This window comes from Phyllostomus discolor, chromosome 5 (genome assembly GCF_004126475.2).
Source record: "Phyllostomus discolor isolate MPI-MPIP mPhyDis1 chromosome 5, mPhyDis1.pri.v3, whole genome shotgun sequence".
Taxonomy (NCBI): domain Eukaryota; kingdom Metazoa; phylum Chordata; class Mammalia; order Chiroptera; family Phyllostomidae; genus Phyllostomus; species Phyllostomus discolor.
Window position 1 is genome coordinate 30,811,513 of NC_040907.2, and position 16,602 is coordinate 30,828,114.

Here is a 16,602-nt window from a genome sequence, read left to right on the forward strand (position 1 = left end):
ATAATAATTGTGTGTACATTGTATATGTGTATGGTATATATTGAATACAGATTATAAGAGAGAATGATAAAGCAATTAACATTTGGGGAATTTGGGTGAAGGATATATAAGTTCTTTATATTATTCTTGTAACAATTTTATAAATTTGATATGATTTAAAAAACAAAAAGTTAAGGAGGTAATGGGTATGTTAATTAGTTTGACTGTGGTAATCACTTCACAATGTCTACATATATCAAAATATTACCTTGTACACCTTGAATATATGTAATTTTTGTTTGTGAAAAATAAAGAAAGAAGAAAAACTTTTTTAAAAGAGGGGCAGTCAAGAGACTAAGGGATAGTTAAGAAACTAAGTAGATGAATGAATCACAGGCCTGGTGCATGGCACAGAAAGTACAGCTCTGACTGGTGTGGCTCAGTGGGCTGGGTGTTGTCCCGCAAACCAAAGAGTCACTGGTTTGATTCCCTGTCAGGGCACATGCCTGCTCTGATTCCCTGTTGAGGGCATGTGAGACTCAACCAGTAGATGTTTCTCTCACACATTGATGCTTCTTTCCCTCCCTTACCTTCTCTCTAAAGATAAAGAAATAAAATATTTTTAAAAAAATTTTTAAAAAAGAACGAGAAAGTACAAGGAATTCTTTCTTTGCAAATAATCACCTAGGTCTGCTCACTGTGAAAATGGGAATAACATTATTTAAGGACATCTACCCTCAACCAACATTAACTATGTGTCTACTACGCACGACAGCTGATGCTGTTTGTGGGTACACTCAAAGAAAACAAGGCACATATTCACTGAAGGTACGGTTACCTGACAGATGGTGATTTTGCAGGCTGTCCTATTATTGCTCTTTCCCGGGTTATATTTCTTTACCCCAAACACATTATAAGCTCTTCAGAGGCAACCATTTTTGGCCACTTAACAAAATCTGCTCAGATCCACAGTCTCTCTCTATAGCTACCAAAAGCATTTTCACAGAGGCAGCGTAGCATATAAGTAGGAAGAGCGCCTTTGAGGCCAGACCACTTGGGTATGAACACCACTTACTAGCTGCATGTCTTTAAGCGAGATACTAAACCTCTCTGTTTCTCAGTTTCATCTGTAAAATGGGGATAACCATAAGCTTGTTATAAGGACTAAATAAGGTAGTAATGCTCTTACTTGATTCTCACAAAAAATCAAATAAAGCTATGATTTAATACCTCTCTGGAAGGAGAAAGTGAAAGTTGAACTTGAGGAAAAATATTATCTCTAAAGATGAACTGATCTGTCTCCTACTGACAGGCAATGACTTCCATATAATTAATACGCTTCCCTGTCGGCTTCAGGCCTCTATACCCAGAACCAAATGTACTACTGAAGTGTATAATGCGTTTAGCTCAGCATCTAAAGCATTCATTTCTTCAGATGGCTTCTAGTCATCTGATCATATGCAGTGTCTGAATCTGAATAGGGAGAAGCTATCATAAAAATTATATGTTATTTTTTCAAAATCTTAGATTGGTAAACTCCAAAGAAGGAAGGGTAAATATGCCAATTTGAAAGTAAGTTTTACAGAGATTTTCAATCAAAACTAAAAAGTGCGGAGAATTTCAAATGCCACAGAGTAGCTTTGATATATATCAATTCATTCATCCATCACAAGGAAACCTGAGAACATCGTCTGTAAAGGTCTGATTATGAGCCAATATTTTAGAAAGAAACACAGAGATGTTATTTTTGGATATGATCTGTAGTGCTTACCCTGTCCAAGTCCTCAGGCCCACAAAAACCTTGAATTACTGAATGTCCTGGGAGCAATAATTTTCAACAAGTCGGTTTTTTAGTTATGGTGCACTTCAGTCACATGCCCCTCACTCTCAGGTCCCACTTCTTGTATTTGCTTTTTTGTAGCTACCATAGTAACTGAGACCTCAGAATATGATACAAATTATAGGGACTTGGAAAGGTTTCTGTTTTGCTTTAACAAAGTGAATTCCACTTTGAGAGCAGAGCAAGTAACACTAGAACATTCATCCTATAAAGGACCACACAAATAAGATTAAGAAAGCAGTTAAAACTATGAAGTTTCATTTTTAAAAAATTCTGTCGTATTCAACTACTGATATTTTCTCTCCTTCTTTTACCCTTCTGTTTCCTTTATAGTCATTTACTTGTCCATTCATTCATTCAACTACTAAGTATCTTTGTGCGCCTCCCCTATGACAGGCGTTATGTCTGGAGTGGGAATTCCACCTCATTTTGAGACCAGTAGCTCCTGATGCCACAACTAGACAAAGATGTTATAAGAAAGGAAAATGACAGGCATTTTCACTTTTTATATAAATACAAGGATTCCAAACAAAATATTAGCGCCCTGGCTGGCGTAGCTCAGTGGATTGAGCACGGGCTGGGAACCAAAGTGTCCCAGGTTCGATTCCCAGCCAGGGTACATGCCTGGGTTGCAGGCCATAACCCCCAGCAACCGCACATTGATGTCTGTCTGTCTGTCTCTCTCTCTTCCCTCTCTAAAAATAAATAAATAAAATTTAAAAAAATTAAAAAAAATATTAGCAAATCAAAACTAATAGTGTACATGGTAGACTTAAAAGGGTAACAGATTTGTTGTACCTCTTCCCTTAAAGGAAGTTCTAGAATGTAAAATGGTATAGTATTGTGGGAAAACAATATGGTAGGTCCTCAGAAAATTAAAAAATAATATTAACCATATGATCCAACAATACCACTTTGGGTATACACCCCCCAAAAAATGAAAGCAGTGATTTTAGTTATTTATTTATTTTTTATTTTCAGAGAGGGGAAGGGAGGGAGAGAAACATCACTGTGTGGTTGCCTCTCACACACTCCCATCTGGGGACCTGACCCGCAACCCAGGCATGAGCCCTGACTGGGAATCGAACTGGCAGCCCTTTGGTTCACAGGCTGGCACTCAATCCACTCAGCCACACCAGCCAGGGCAAAGCAAGGTTTTGAAGAAGTATTTGTACTCCCATGTTCATAGCAGCATTATTCACAATAGCTAAAATGTGGAGGCAACCCAAGTGTACATTGATGGATTAATGGATAAGCAAATGTAGACACATACAATATTATTCAGCCTTAAAAAGGAAGGACATTCTGCAATATGCTACAACATGAACTCTGAGGACACTATACTAAGTGAAATAAGCCAGTGACAAAAAAAAAACAACAACAAATACTGTATGGTTTTATTTATACATGATACTTAAAGTAGTCAAAATTATACAGACAGAAAGCAGAATGGGAGGGAGAGGAAAGTGGTGAGTTATTATTTAATGGATAGAGAGGCTGCCAAGGAGGGGAAAATAAGGAGTTATTGTTTAATGGGTATAGAATGTCAGCTTTACAAGATGAAAAAAGTTATGAAGATGGATGGTAGTGATTGTTGCATAACATTATACATGCATTTAGCATCACTGAACTATACACTTAAATAACCGTGGTAAATTTTGTTATGTATATTTTACCATAACAATTTTTGAAGGAAAAAAACTGCTCACAGGGGAAAAAGAAAAAAGAGGTTAGCTTTAGCTGCCCATCCTTTATATCTAGATCTAGGCTGGCCTAGCAACTAACTTTGAGTAAAGAATGCAGAAGAAGTGACACAGTGTGTTCTGAGTTTAGGCTTCAAGAGACCTTATAGTTTCTTCTCATATGGTTATAACCTGCTGCCGCCACCATGTGAACAAGCCTAGGCTGGCCCCAAAGAGACTAGATGGAAAGAGAAACTCAGCTGTCACAGCTGAGGCCCTAAACATATTAGTGAGTCCAGCTATAGTGAGTAAGCTCTAAGAATAGTTGCCTCCTGATATTCAGACCCCTCTGCATCCTCTCCCCTTGAGTATGGGCAGGCCTAGTGACTTGCTCATAATCAAAAGAATATGGCAAAAGTGATTAGATGTTACTTTCATGATTAGGTCACATAAGTTTGTAACTGCTGTCTTGGTAGAAGGTTCTCTCCTTGCTGGCTTTGATCAAGCAAGTAGCTATGTGGAGAGGCTGCAGTGATTTTTTATTTTAAAGATATTTTGCTTATCTACTTTTAGAACAAGGGGAAGGGAGAGAGACAGAGAGGGAGAGAACATCAATGTGTGAGAGATATATCGATTGGTGGCCTTTCACACGCCCCCAAGTGGGGACCTGGCCTGCAACTCAGGCATGTGCAGACTGGGAATCGAACCGGCGACCCTTTGGTTTGTAGGTTGGCACTCGATCCACTAAGTCACACCAGCCAGGGATGATTTTTTAAAAAATGAGGACAGCTTCCAGCTAACAGCTAGCTAGAAACTGAGATTCTCAGTCCAACCATTCTTTTTTTCCCCACAATTTTTAAAATTTTATTTATTTATTTATTTTTTAGAGAGGGAAGGAAGAGAGAGAGAGAGAGAGAGAGAGAGAGAGAGAGAGAGAGAGAGAGAGAGAGAGAGAGAAATATCAATGTGCGGTTGCTGGGGGTCATGGCCTGCAACCTAGGCATGTGCCCTGACTGCGATGCCTGGTTCGCAGCCTGCGCTCAATCCACTGAGCTACGCCAGCCAGGGCAGTGCTCTTAAAATACCCATGCAAGAATCAAACTACTGCTCAGACTCACGGTTTTAGGATTTAAAGTACTAGGGCTTAAATCTAATTTCCCTGACCTGGAGGACAATAAGAGCTGCCGTCATAGGCAGATCCTCAACCATTCAATAATATCTACTGACTGCTCCCCATGGGCCATATGCTGGGGATAAAAATGAACCAAACAGATAGGACCCTGCTCTCCCAGAGGTTACAGTCCAGTAGAGGAGGGAGTAAATTAGAGGGCAGGGCCAGCACGTGTAGTCAAATAAGAAGATATAATTTCACATCAGAGGGTCGAGGCAGGCCTGTCTCAGAGAATAAGTGGAGGGTAGACTGGAGTCAGAGTGCATGCGTTGTGGGAGAGGGGACAGAGAGCATTTGAGGTAAATAAAAACATGTGTAAGGGCCTGCAGCAGAAAAAAACCAGCCCCCAAATCCTGACATGATTTGATCTGGCTGCCCTCAGCATCCACATCCACAAAACTGCTGAGAAGAAAGTGGCCAGGTAGGGGCAGGTGGCTTCCGAAACATCAAGCTATAACCGTACTCCTGTATGTCAGTGATTGGGATTTGAAAACCTGGACCTAGGGGATCTAGACTATTAAACACATTATGGTAAATAGGGGACTGCTGGGTATTCTGGCACACAATAGCAGCCAAGAAGCAGAGTAAATGTATAGTCTGACAAATTTAGGATTCTTTAAAAAAGTGCTTATCACTAAAATGCGTAGTATCCATGGGGGAAATTCAAAACTCAGATATTTAGGTGAATCTGTCTTCAAATATAATAAAATATAGAAAATGAGAAGTTCAAAATTTCATATTATGAAATATCTTAAAAAAAGATTTTATTTATTTATTTTTAGAATGAGGGGGAGGGAGGGAGAAACAGAGGGAGAGAGACATTGATGCAAGAGAGAAACATTGATTGGTTGCTTCTCACATGGGCCCCAACCAGGGACTGAACCCGCAACCCAGGCCTGTGCCCCAGCAGGGAATCTAACCAGCAACCTCTCGCCTTGTGGGATGATGACCAACTGACCCGGTGAGTCACACCGGGTAGGGCTAAAAAAAAAATCTTCTTAAAACACAAATCTAATGATGACATTCTCTTGTTAAAATTCCTCAATAACTCTTCACTGTTCTGGGGATAAAGTTCAAACTCTTTAGTATGATTCCTGTTTCCTCTCTACTCCCATTTCCTGCTTCCCTGCCCTCCAAGCTCACATTCCAGCTAAACAGCAAGTTACCAGTACACATCATATTTTCCTTTTTCTTTTTTTAAAGACTTTATTTATTTATTTTTAGAAAGATGGGAAGGGAGGGAGAAAAAGAGGGAGAGAAACACCAATGGACAAGCCTCCTGCATGCCCCGATCTGGAGACCCAGCCCGCACCCAGGCATGTGTCCTGACCAGGAATCGAACCTGCGACCTTCCAGTTCCCAGGCTGGGGCTCAGTCCACTGAGCCACACTATCCAGGGATACATAGTGCTTTTTCAAAGAGACTAGAAGAGCCAGCTTAAAGGAACTTCTACTGGCCAAATTGTGAAAACTTAAGCATCAAAACATTTTAAAATGGATGGGCAGACAGACAATAGTTATAGTTTATTTAAAATAAAACTGGAAAAAGCTATGCATTTATAATGATATTTAAAGAGGTAAAAGCTAATGTGAAATGTACTAAAATGTTCTAATACCAAGAAGAGTAACTCTAATGGGGTATTTGATTTTTAAATTATTATAAATAGAGAAGTATATAAAAATTTCATATTTATAAAATATACATCTGTTTTATAAAGTCTGGATATACAGTTGTTTCTATCTGGCTGAATACAGGGAATTATGAGTAAGCAAACCAGACCTTGCAAAAGTAGAAAATATATCAAGAACAAAAGGAATGACTGACATGAGGATTATATATAATAATAAGGTAAAAAGAGGATCCAACAATTAATCTGCACCAGTGATCACAAAAAACAACTAGAAAGAAGTTTTAATGCTATAATCCAAAATCATAAGTTAATCAAATGCTCTGAAGAAGAGAGCTAAAAGTACAGACTGACTACTCAAATCCTAGAAATGAAAGCTCTAGGTGGCTCTATTAAGAGGAGGATAGTAAGACGTCATACGTAGCTTCTAGCAATTGTAAGAGACTGAATCAATATGTAATAATGACAAGACAATGGGTTACATAATGCTGGATAAGCAAAATCTAAAAAACTCATCATTCCCGGGGAAAACTCCAGGGTAAAAATACATCAGTCCAGGGAAAACTAAAACCTACATATACAAAAAGTGTGATCTGACAGATTTTTGGCCATAAATTCAGTTTTTAAAAGTAACCCAGTCACAGAATCAGTGGAATATGCTGGGAAAAGCAACCAGACACTATGCCTTAACTAAAATTAACAACTGGTCAATAACTCAACTTCTATGAGTGATCAATATTATTCCTTCTCTTTTTGGTCTGTTAAGATTACTATAACTCTATGAAGATTAAAAAAAAAAGATTAACCTATTACTAGAACCTTAGGAAAATATAAAAACACAAATATGTTGTAATCCTAAGAAGACAAAGTATGATTAATGACTACCTTGTTTGTTTAGGGTGATTAGACTATTGAAAAGAATCAATCATACTAATTTATAACAGTAATTTTAATCACTTAAAGGTATCTAATTCAATTTTCAAACTTCAAACATTTTTAAAAATTCAATTTTAAATTAAATTTTTTGTTTCTTAGGTATATGCATTTGAGCCTTAAACACAATGCAAACAGTTAAAAAATTTTTTTAAAAGATTTTGTTTATTTATTTTTAGAGAGGGGAAGGGAGGGAGAAAAAGGGAGAGAAACACCAATGTGTGGTTGTCTGTTGTGCACCCCCTACTGGGGACCTGGCCTGCAATCCAGGCATGTTCCCTGACTGGGAATAGAACCAGTGACCCTTTGGTCCACAGGCTGGCACTCAATCCACTGAACCACACCAGCCAGGGCACAAATAGTTTTGAGTACTCTGTTCTGCATATAAAAGCCTCTTGGACCTTACAGAATCTGATCAATAGTTATAAACCCCTTCAAGTCAGCAACTGTGTCTCATTAGATTTTATGTCAGCAACTGTTGGCACAGTGCCTGCACTGCAGTCAGTTTTCAATAAATGTTCCTTAAGAGAAAGTATGAATGACAAGAATAATGATTAAAACCCAATAAACAAATCAAACTTTGGTTTCCTTACCTGCTTTTTTTTTCCCCTTTTGACCTGGAACTGGTTCTAAGCCATCTTGACCTTTCCTCATTAACATGGCAAGTGATGCATCATGAGCTCTGAACAGGTCCACAACCTCGTGTAAGGCAACATCTGTTATTAGATCACAGCTCAGGACCAGAACATCTGTCTGTCGAGTGGAGAAGGGGAAAATCAGTATCACAAAGGACCAAGGATCATCACAGGATAAAATACAATGGCTTAGACCTATTTTATAGTAGCAAAATAAGTAAAATAAATGGGGTTGTTCTAATTGAGCTGTACTGGGGGAGGGTTTGGAACATCTACCTCCCCCTTGTGTAGGTGCCTTACTCCAGCCACTCCTGAGGCATCTCCGGCATCTTGACCTCTTGGAAACAGAGTCTGAAAACCTCCACATTGTCTCTTCCCATGACTGTGGAATTAACGACCTTAGATTTATGCATCCCTTTACAGTGTGAAAAGCATTTTCACACTGTAATCAAAGAGTTTGATTATTTGACATGGTTATGTTAAAAAGTGTCCAATTTGTGCATGATTCTAAGCCTGTAATTTACCCTGCAATGACTTGCATGATCCCCAGGAAATAACAGAATGAATATAACATAATGCCTTCTTCTTTGGGAAATCAATCTAGCTGGCAAACAATTACAATACAACCTTAGGTATACAGAAAAGCACTCATTTAATCCTGATAATAATACCATGGGGATGAAACTGTTACTATTATTAGCCCCCATTTTTATGGATAAGAAATATGAGGCCTACTTATCACAGTGTCTGGCACATAATAGGCATTTAGTAAATTATTTGATGAATAAATAAATCAATGCAGTAAAAAAGATTTTCTCATGTGGTAGACCTTTTGGCTGCAAATCTAGTGTTCAGATTAATTACAATAATAACTAATAATGGTAATTAACATTTATTGAATGGATATCATTGACCAGGAATTGTAATAACACTTTGTATGCATTATCTCCATCTTCCGAATTCTATGCTTAAGCACTATTATTATTTGTACTTCACAGTCTGTGAAACAGTTTAACAGTAGTTATGTAACTAAGATCTAACAACTAGCAATGACTATTCCTTTAACTAAAAAATCTGCACTTCTGAACAGTGTTTAAAGAAACAGAGCTGACCCTTGAATAATGTAGGGGTTAGGGGAGGCTGGCGCCTGCTTCCCCCACATAGTCAAAACCCATGTATAACTTTTGACGCCCCCCAAACTTAACTATTAACAGCCTACTGTTGACTGGAAGCCTTACTGATAACATCATCAATTAACACATACTTTGTATGTTACATGCATTATATAGTGTTTTCTTATAAAGTAAGCTAAAGAAGGTAAAATATTATTAAGAAAATCACGAGGAAGAGGAAATACATTTACAGTACTGTACATACTTATTTTTTTAAAACTCATGTAAAAGTGAACCCGTGCAGTTCAAATCATGTTGAGTCAACTGTATAGCTTTGCTGGTTTGAAGACCCGTTTAAAAGAGGTTCTAGTCCTTATTCGGTACCAAACAGATCTGAATTTAGATCTTAGATACTCTTAAGTTTTGGTCTGTCTACTACCCAATACTGCAGGTCTAGGTATCAGTAGATGCATCATATTGGGTTGGCCAAAAAGTTTGTTTTTTTTTCTGTAAGATGGCTCTAGTAGTGCTTATTTGTCTTTAATTTTATTTGAAACAATTTTGTTAGATTGTATGCTGATGGCTGTCATATCAGTGTGCATTTAAAAAAAACTTATCAAAATTGGTGAATTTTTGTGTAAGCATTTTAATATTGAAGATGGAAGAAAATAAGCAACATTTTCAGCATATTATACCTTATTTTTTTCAGAAAGGTAAAAATGCAAATGAAATGCAAACAAAGATTTGTGCAGTGCATGGAGAAGGTGCTGTGACTGATCAACTGTGTCAAAAGTGGTCTGTGAAGTATCATACTGGAGACTTCTCGCTGGACGATGCTCCAGGGTCAGGTAGACCAGCTTAAGTTGACAGTGATCAAATTGAGAGATTAATTGAAAACAATCAATGCTATACCACACAGGAGATAGCTGACATAGTCAAAATATCCAAATCAATAAAGTTATTATTAGTGAAAATGAAAAATGTCTCTCTTAGTTTATGGAAGAAACTAAACGGACTTTTTAGCCAACTCAAGATTTTAAGAGTAACCTTGATAAACTAAAAATGTATCAGTAAGATGATGAAGATGGTGAAAAAGCGAGAAAACATGCTAGTTGAAAGAACAGAAGTTGTTTAGTAGGGAAAAAAAGGTTGTACAAGAGGGGACCCCAAGAAACCCCCAGGAAATATCTTCTGGAGGGCGGGCCCCTGTAGCACAGGCTTTCTCCCCTAGGTGAGTGTTCTAGGAGCCCCTCTGTATCAGTGTACCAGCCGGCGTTGTTGGGAGAGGCTACACTTGGCTTCAGTGAATTTTTTTTGAAAACTCTTTCAACACGTTTGCCCATTTCATGATGGGTGATTTAGGAGTGCACCCATGCACACCACGCTGAGTGTTCAGCAGTTTTTGACCAAAAACAGATCATCCCCACGCCCCACCCTCCCTATTCACCTGGTCTCGCCCTGAGCTTTTGTTTCCCCTGACAGAAAAAGTCCTCAGAGGGAAACATTTTGCTGATGTGGAAGAGGTGAAACAAAAGAACCACAGAAGCATTAAAAAGCATCAAAACTGACGAGCTCAAAAACTGTTCTGAGTAGTGGAAAAAACATTTGGATAGGTGTCTTGCATTAAATGGAGAGTACTTTGAAGGTGACTGAAATTTAAACATGTGAGATTAAATACACAATTTTTAATAAAGAATTTCCATTTTGGGGGTTCCTCCTCATATGTGTGGGTGACAGTGGGTAGGACAAGAAGTAGGGGTTGGAATTAGGAAAGAAAGAAATGCCCTGGCTAGTGTGTCTCAGCTGGTTGGAGTGATGTCCTGTAAACCAAAAGGTTGTGGGTTTGATTCCTGGTCAGAGCATATGCCTAGGTTGCGGATTCAGTCCAGCTGGGGCATGTGCAAGAGGCAACTGATCAATGTTTCTCTCTCACAACGAGGTTTCTCTCCCTTTCTCTTTCTCCCCTTCTTTTTCTTTCTATTTAAAATCAACAAGCATGTCCTCAAGTGAGGATTAAAAAAAAAAAAAGGAAAGATAATAGCACTCTTCAAACAGTTCACTGTCTTAAGGAAGGATCAAATTAGTTGAAAAGCAAAACTAAGAACAAATAGGTAAAACATGAACAGAAGTATTTTTGATTTCCATATTAACTTATGTCTGTCAATCAGAAGTAGTCAAAAAGAATAATTTTGTAAGGTAATGAATCATTAGAAATGTTCAGGCAGAACTGGATTATTGCTTGTAACAATTCATTTATCTAACATTTACTGAACACTCACTCTAGGCTGAGACAGGTCCTACTTTGGAACTTGGAGGAAACTTGGCCCGTGTGTGTTAATGTGCCATCCAGTTGGCTCAGACTCCTGGGGACCCTGTGAACGAGTGGCGTCCACAAGGGCCCGTCCTCAACAGCCCTGCTCAGCTCCTCTGGACTCATGCCTGTGGCTTCCTTCACGGAGTCAGTCTGTCTCATGTTCGGTCCTCCTGTTTCCTGCTGCCTTCTGTTTTCCCCAGCCTTTTCCTTACATCCCTGCCTTTTCATGGTGAGCCTGAGGAAGGACAGCTTCGGTTTTGTCGTTTTTGTCTCCAGCCATGTTTCAGGTTTCATTTGCTCTAGGACCTTCTTGTCTGTCTTTATGGTGGTCCAGGGGATTATCCACAGAGCTCTCCTTCTAGCTCCATGTTTTATGGGAATTACTTTTTTTCCCTTCTTCACTGGCCAACTTTTCATCCACATGTAGTAACTGGGAATATGAGGGTATAGGATCTTAGCCTTGGTTTCTAATGTGGCATCTATACTTTTGGCGATCTTTCTTGGACTAGAAAGTATTAAATGTGACTGGCTAAGGAAAGCTATTTAATATATCTCAAACAAATTTCTACCTATACATTCAGCCATTATATTTTATCATAAGTGCAAAAAACAAAAGTCCAGAAACAGAACTGGAGAGAAAATTCCTTAGGTTGTAACTTAAACCAACTACATCAGTGTTTCTCAGTAGCACACCTACAGGTTCTAGAGGTGCCTCAGAGAAGCGCTGGTTCCTACTGCCCTTCCTGAGTCAATCAAGGCAGCTCCTCTCTTATTGATTTCATTGTCTGGGCTTCTGTGTGAGTGTTGATTTGGAAAACAGGTTCTGCTACTTTTAAAAGTCTGAGAAACACTGGACTAAATTATCCCAGGGTTAAGGATAAAGTATCTGTATTCATAGAAATCTTTGCAAGTGGGTCCAACTTTTGTAAGATTTTAATCTAAATCAAGACTCCTGCTTTGGGTGGGAAAATGGATGATTTCAACTCACATTCCACCACAGCAAAATGTCGTTCGTGTTTGCTTAAAAAGTGAGGCTCCACGATTTGAATGCCTTGTCTTACTGCCTGCAATTTCTTATTCTGAAGACACATGCTCCTAAACTTAGGATGAGATCATGTCCTGATAACCCCAGGATGAGATCATGTCCTGATAACCCCATCATAAGTTGAAAACATCATTAAGTTGAATATGCACTTAACACACTTAACCTACTGAACACCATAGTTTAGCCTAGCCTACCTTAAACTTGCTCAGAACACAATACCCCAAAAATGCTGGTAACACAGTCCCTTACAGAGTATCGGTCGTTGACCCTTGTGACTGGGTGCCCGGCTGGGAGCTGGGGCTCACTGCTGCTGCCCAGCATCATGGGAGATGCATATTGCCAGCCCAGGAAAAGATCAAAATTCAAAATATGAAGTACAGTTTTTACTGAATGCAAATTGCTTTAACACTATTATTGTAAAATCAAAAATTGTAAGCGAAACTGTTAAGTCAGGGACTGTCTGTACACAATCTGTACCAGAACCATCCTTTCTTTCCTACATATAACTCATTATTTACAGCCTAAACAATTCCTTTTGAAGACCTTATATTAAGAAGTTCAAATTTGGATTTTTCCCTACCATTCAGCTTCTCTTTTAATTTTTTTTGGGGGGGGGGGGATTTTAACTCTGAGCAAAAAAAAAAGTCCCTATAAACATTGTTTTAGGGAAAAAATTTTTCTGTGCTCACCATCCAGGAGCCACCAAGCGTTAACAAATCAGCCCACACACATGCACTCGAGGAAAGAAACGGCCTGCAGAATCCTGCTTCTTCCAACAATGCTTAGAAAGACAGGGAGCTGGGCCGCTGCTAAAGACATGTCATTGCAGAAGCTGCCTCGTTTCATTACAATGACAATGACAGTTTGCTGAGGCAAAAAAATATTTCTATTTTCCTAAGTTTCTCTAATAAGATGACTGATGTTTGCAAGCTGACTATTCTTCAATAAATTCAATTTTTAAGTACATTCCAAAGTGAAGAAAATGACCCCCATGCAGATGCCTCTGAAGTGGTATCATCAGTGTTGTCTTGGAAAATAAATGCTTTTATCATTCAGTATCTGCAAAAAAATAAATCTGTCAGTATAGTGAATGCCAAACAAGTCCTGCATAATTGTGAACAGTCAGCAGCCTCATTTTTCCCTTTGCTTTCAGGTGACTTTTTGCTAAACTGAATGCAAAATGCCCAAGGAACACAAGGAACAGGCCCCTCCTCCCGATGTCTGGTAGCCATCTGTTCCCTGTGAAAAGAAAGGCATCAGTCTGAAGGTCAGGGTCTGGGATACAGATGGAGGTGCTATGCGCCAGGCGTCTCATGCCTCTGTTCCCAGAGAATGCACCATGTAAGACTCACTGAGACCAAACACATTCCCATCCTCTGTGGAAGTACACCTCCAGAGGAAAGTCTCTGCTACCTGATCAATGTACGTTGTTTCCAAAGCTGGATATCCTGGAAGAAGAAACAAAAGTCTGAAAGGAAAACTGGCCCTGGTCAGGTGGCTCAGTCAGTTGGAGCCTTGTCTCCTACACCAAAAAGCTGTGGGTTTGATTTCCAGGCAGGGCACATACCTAGGTTGCAGGTTTGATCCCTGGTTGGGGTGCATATGGGAGGTAACTAATTGATGTTTCCCTCTCTCTCTCTTTCCCCCTTCTTCTATCTCTAAAATCAATAAACATTACCTTGGGTGAGGATTAAAAAGAAAAAGAAAAACTAAATCACCTTCACATCTTTGTTCAACCAATGTGCCACAAGAATTTTAAGACATTCAATACCTGACTATTTAGTCAGGGGCACTGACCTCCTTTCCCTTAGATTGTCAATAAAAAAATGATATAGCCAACACAACAATAGCTTTCTGGTGTGAATGAATCTAAATTATACCTATTTCTTGTAATATCAGCAAAAAATATATTTTTTTGGTGTGCTATGGAATTTTAGTAGTTTGTGTGTGCCATGACATGAAAAGGGTTGAAATTACTATTTTGTGGTATAAGAGAAAGAAAATAAGTGACTATTGTTTTGATTTTTGTTCTAAAAATGTAAAGCCCACTCTAGAAATGCAAATATTCTTCTACTAACGGGATCCCAGAGAGAAAAGCTGAAAAACTCTTTAGAGCCAAAAGTATTTCTGATCATGTGTGACCACCAGCAGTGAATAAACATAGACTGGAGTGTAAAGCAACTGTACAGTGTATCTGAAATGCAATTAACTTGAAAGTGCTCCGGACACACCAGCCCTGAGCTGCCTGTGTTTGGGGGACGGCTCCCTTTCTACCACCCACAGTATGCCTGTTCTTCCTCGAGGCCGACTGGAACCCCTGCAGACCACCCCACTTGCTATTTTAACAGTCCTCCGCGTGCCTTATCCCAAGCCTACTTCTCTAGAGGAGCCAGGGCAATGTCAAGAGGAGCAAAACACATAGCTGTAAAGGACAGCAAATGTGTATGTTTTTGACAAAGTGGCAAGGTCTTCAAGGGAAGGCGAAACACAGCACTTTAGTGCTTGGGGACAAACCAAGACACCCAGGAATTCAAAACCCAAACTGCTGTCAGTTAGTCTTGGCTAAAGCAAACAAATTAAACTCGGAAAACCCAATTACCAAGCCATGGTAAAGCCCAGAAATCTTTCATTACAAGAATACATTCAATCAAGCCAAAACCACTGAGTAAAACTAGAAGAAAAAACCAAAAGTTAAGTTAGAAAACCGGATGCGTGTGTGTGGTGGCAATGGTGGGGAGGGAGGAGGAGAGAGCTACTGGGAATAGCCTCTTTTCTTTTCCTGGCAGCTGTTCCATGACAGATTGTTATAAATAACCCAATCTGGCAAATGATTTCCTACAGCAAGGAGAAAGGAAAACATACTTACTCCCCTGGAAAAAACTGTCAGGGCAAGGTAACTAACATGCTTTCACCCACCCAGCACTTCCACAAACACTGGCTACGACCCAGATCACCGCCCGGTCCTCCACCCCTGCCCATATGGAACTGATGAATTCAGTCATTCGGTTATGGCTACGAATGGTCACAATGCGCACTTGTCTGTGAGGTCCATCCCCAACCCAATCCTCACGAGTAGTTTGGGTGCTTTAACAAACACCAATAGCTGACTGCAAAGGAGACTTCACCATGACTGTGCTCAATTTTGGTGGAAAATGCTTGGAGGAGATTCCCAGTTTGCAGTCCTCAGAGTGTACAGCAAAGAGCCACCTGCCATTTTGTTTTTACTGAGTTTGAAGCGTTAGGTGCAGGATGGAATGACCAATTCAGTCTGTAAGAATTGTGATAATCTTTAGATTGAGAGCTGAATATCCTTCCTGTGATCCTTAGCTTAATCACAGTGTCACCACCATCCAAGATCTGAAGTCAGAAATCTGGCCACTGTCCAGGACTGATGTCTTCCCTCTCTCGCCCATCCCCCACCCACCATCTCCCTGGTCCCCGAGTCCCCCTCTTTTGTCTCCACTGCACTACCTTAGTTCAGGCCTTGAGCTATCTCCCCAGTCTTAACTGGTCTCTCTATCACTTCAGTTTTCTCTTATTTTAACACATACTCCAATTCCACTACATATTTCATTCCCATGCTTAAATACAGCCTGAAATAGTGTTCTCCAGTGTGGGGGGAGGTAGAGAAGGTGAAGGAGGGGAAAATAACAAAAAATAAAGCAAAAGAAATTTTTTCCAAACATAAAAAAATGTTGAATACATCCACTTATTCCTGCTTATTTTTAAAATGGATTTTAAAATATAATATATGGATTATAATCTAACATATGGATAATAAATGATATAATATGCTCTTTATATAACACACAAGAAAAGACAGAATTAAAGGAACTAGAGATTCTAATATTTTCCTCTGGTAGTCCATCCCACACACCCCCTGCCTTTGAGAACACCCCATTTTGGAGATCACTGCTCTACGGGACTGACTTCAAATTCCTTGGCATGACTTTTAGAGTCTTCATGTCCTGGATGGTGTGACTCAGTTGACTGGAACATCGTCCCATAACTGAAAAGCTGCAGGTTCGACTCCCAGTCAGGTTTAATCTCCAGTCAGGGTGCCTATGAGAAGGCAACAAATGGATCTCTCTCTCTCTCTATCAAGCAATGAAAAAAAATGTCCTTGGGTGAGGATTTAATAAAAAGGGTCTTCAAAATATGACTCCACCCAACTAATTCAGCCGTCTCTTCCACAATTACCCTTCCACGCAGCTTATGTTAACTGCCAAGAATGCATGCCCTTATCTCTCTTTCCACCCCACTA

General features: G+C 39.4%; 1 protein-coding gene across 1 annotated transcript in view; it reads right to left on the reverse strand.

Annotated features, from left to right (window-relative positions):
* The window catches only part of EIF2B3 (eukaryotic translation initiation factor 2B subunit gamma), a 109,092-nt gene that overhangs the window by 59,111 nt on the left and 33,379 nt on the right, over window positions 1-16,602 (reverse strand). Inside the window, exon 4 of the mRNA XM_028513399.2 lies at window positions 7,826-7,985. Within this exon, the coding sequence (XP_028369200.1) occupies window positions 7,826-7,985 (160 nt within the window). The remainder of the gene's footprint in view (window positions 1-7,825; window positions 7,986-16,602) is intronic.